This window comes from Plasmopara halstedii, assembly GCF_900000015.1.
Source record: "Plasmopara halstedii genome assembly, contig: Scaffold_2061, whole genome shotgun sequence".
Lineage (NCBI taxonomy): Eukaryota > Oomycota > Peronosporomycetes > Peronosporales > Peronosporaceae > Plasmopara > Plasmopara halstedii.
In genome coordinates this window covers 2,126,979-2,127,811 of record NW_020188969.1, presented here as the reverse complement: position 1 = coordinate 2,127,811, position 833 = coordinate 2,126,979, and the positions used below count along the sequence as shown (strand labels likewise).

At 46.7% G+C, this 833-nt stretch overlaps 1 protein-coding gene across 1 annotated transcript; it reads left to right on the top strand.

The window, feature by feature from the left end:
* Nucleotides 1-83: 83 nt before the first annotated feature.
* PHALS_02952 (uncharacterized protein) lies at nucleotides 84-406 on the top strand (the record flags this gene model as incomplete). Its single annotated transcript, XM_024717421.1, has 2 exons — nucleotides 84-97; nucleotides 160-406. The coding sequence occupies 2 exons, from the start codon at nucleotides 84-86 to the stop codon at nucleotides 404-406; spliced, it is 261 nt and encodes an 86-aa protein (XP_024582922.1).
* Between the last annotated feature and the right edge of the window lie 427 nt (nucleotides 407-833).

Below are 833 nucleotides of genomic sequence, written 5' to 3'. Positions count from 1 at the left end.
GCCTTGACCGAAGCTACTTCGCCAAGAAAGAAAATTTGTTTAACGGACGGTGTGACGGCGTTGACGGCATATTCAACCTGGAAATGGAGCCTGGGATGTATCTAGTGAGCTGCGACCTCTCGGAGACTCTGAGCCACTGTATGGCACTGGAGGTGCTAGACAAGACACGCAGCCACCAGGTCTACTATCAACACTCGTGGATTGGACTGATCGACACGGAAGAATGCTTGTACCGCGTTCGTGGGGTTTATCATGCTGTGTTCATGGGGGACTCGAGTCCACCGGTGAAGAAGTGCAAGACATCGTACAGAAAGTCTGGGGGGAATGTAAAGCCGCCCAAGACAGGGAACGATCTCATTCAGCAGCGCCTGAAGTTGATGACAAAAAAAAAATTGATCGCACGTAGCGATTCAGGCTCGCAAGTCGCCCGACTGTTCTGGTCCTTCCAACTTTGATAACAAGATTTTATAGTTGCTGTATCAATACCTTCTGTTCTTTATGTAACATTAGATCGCATAGTTGAGCTGATACTCGACAGTGTACATATTTAGCTAGGTAAGATTGAGAGGTAAAAACGTCTATTAACTATAATATAGACAAACTTTCAACTGAGCTACCCGCGCGGATCCGGTGGCGTGGGTCGAGTGGTCAATGGCTATGGACCTTACGCTGTGTGGCGCGGATTCGAGCCACTCAGCGGCCAAAAACGTAATCGTACCAGACATGCAAGAAATGTCGGCTGCATGCAAAATATTACCGACAACAGCCAATAAGGACTTCGGGATGGTGACTCGTACAAGAAAAATCAAAAATTAAAGTTAAGAAAAAAATAT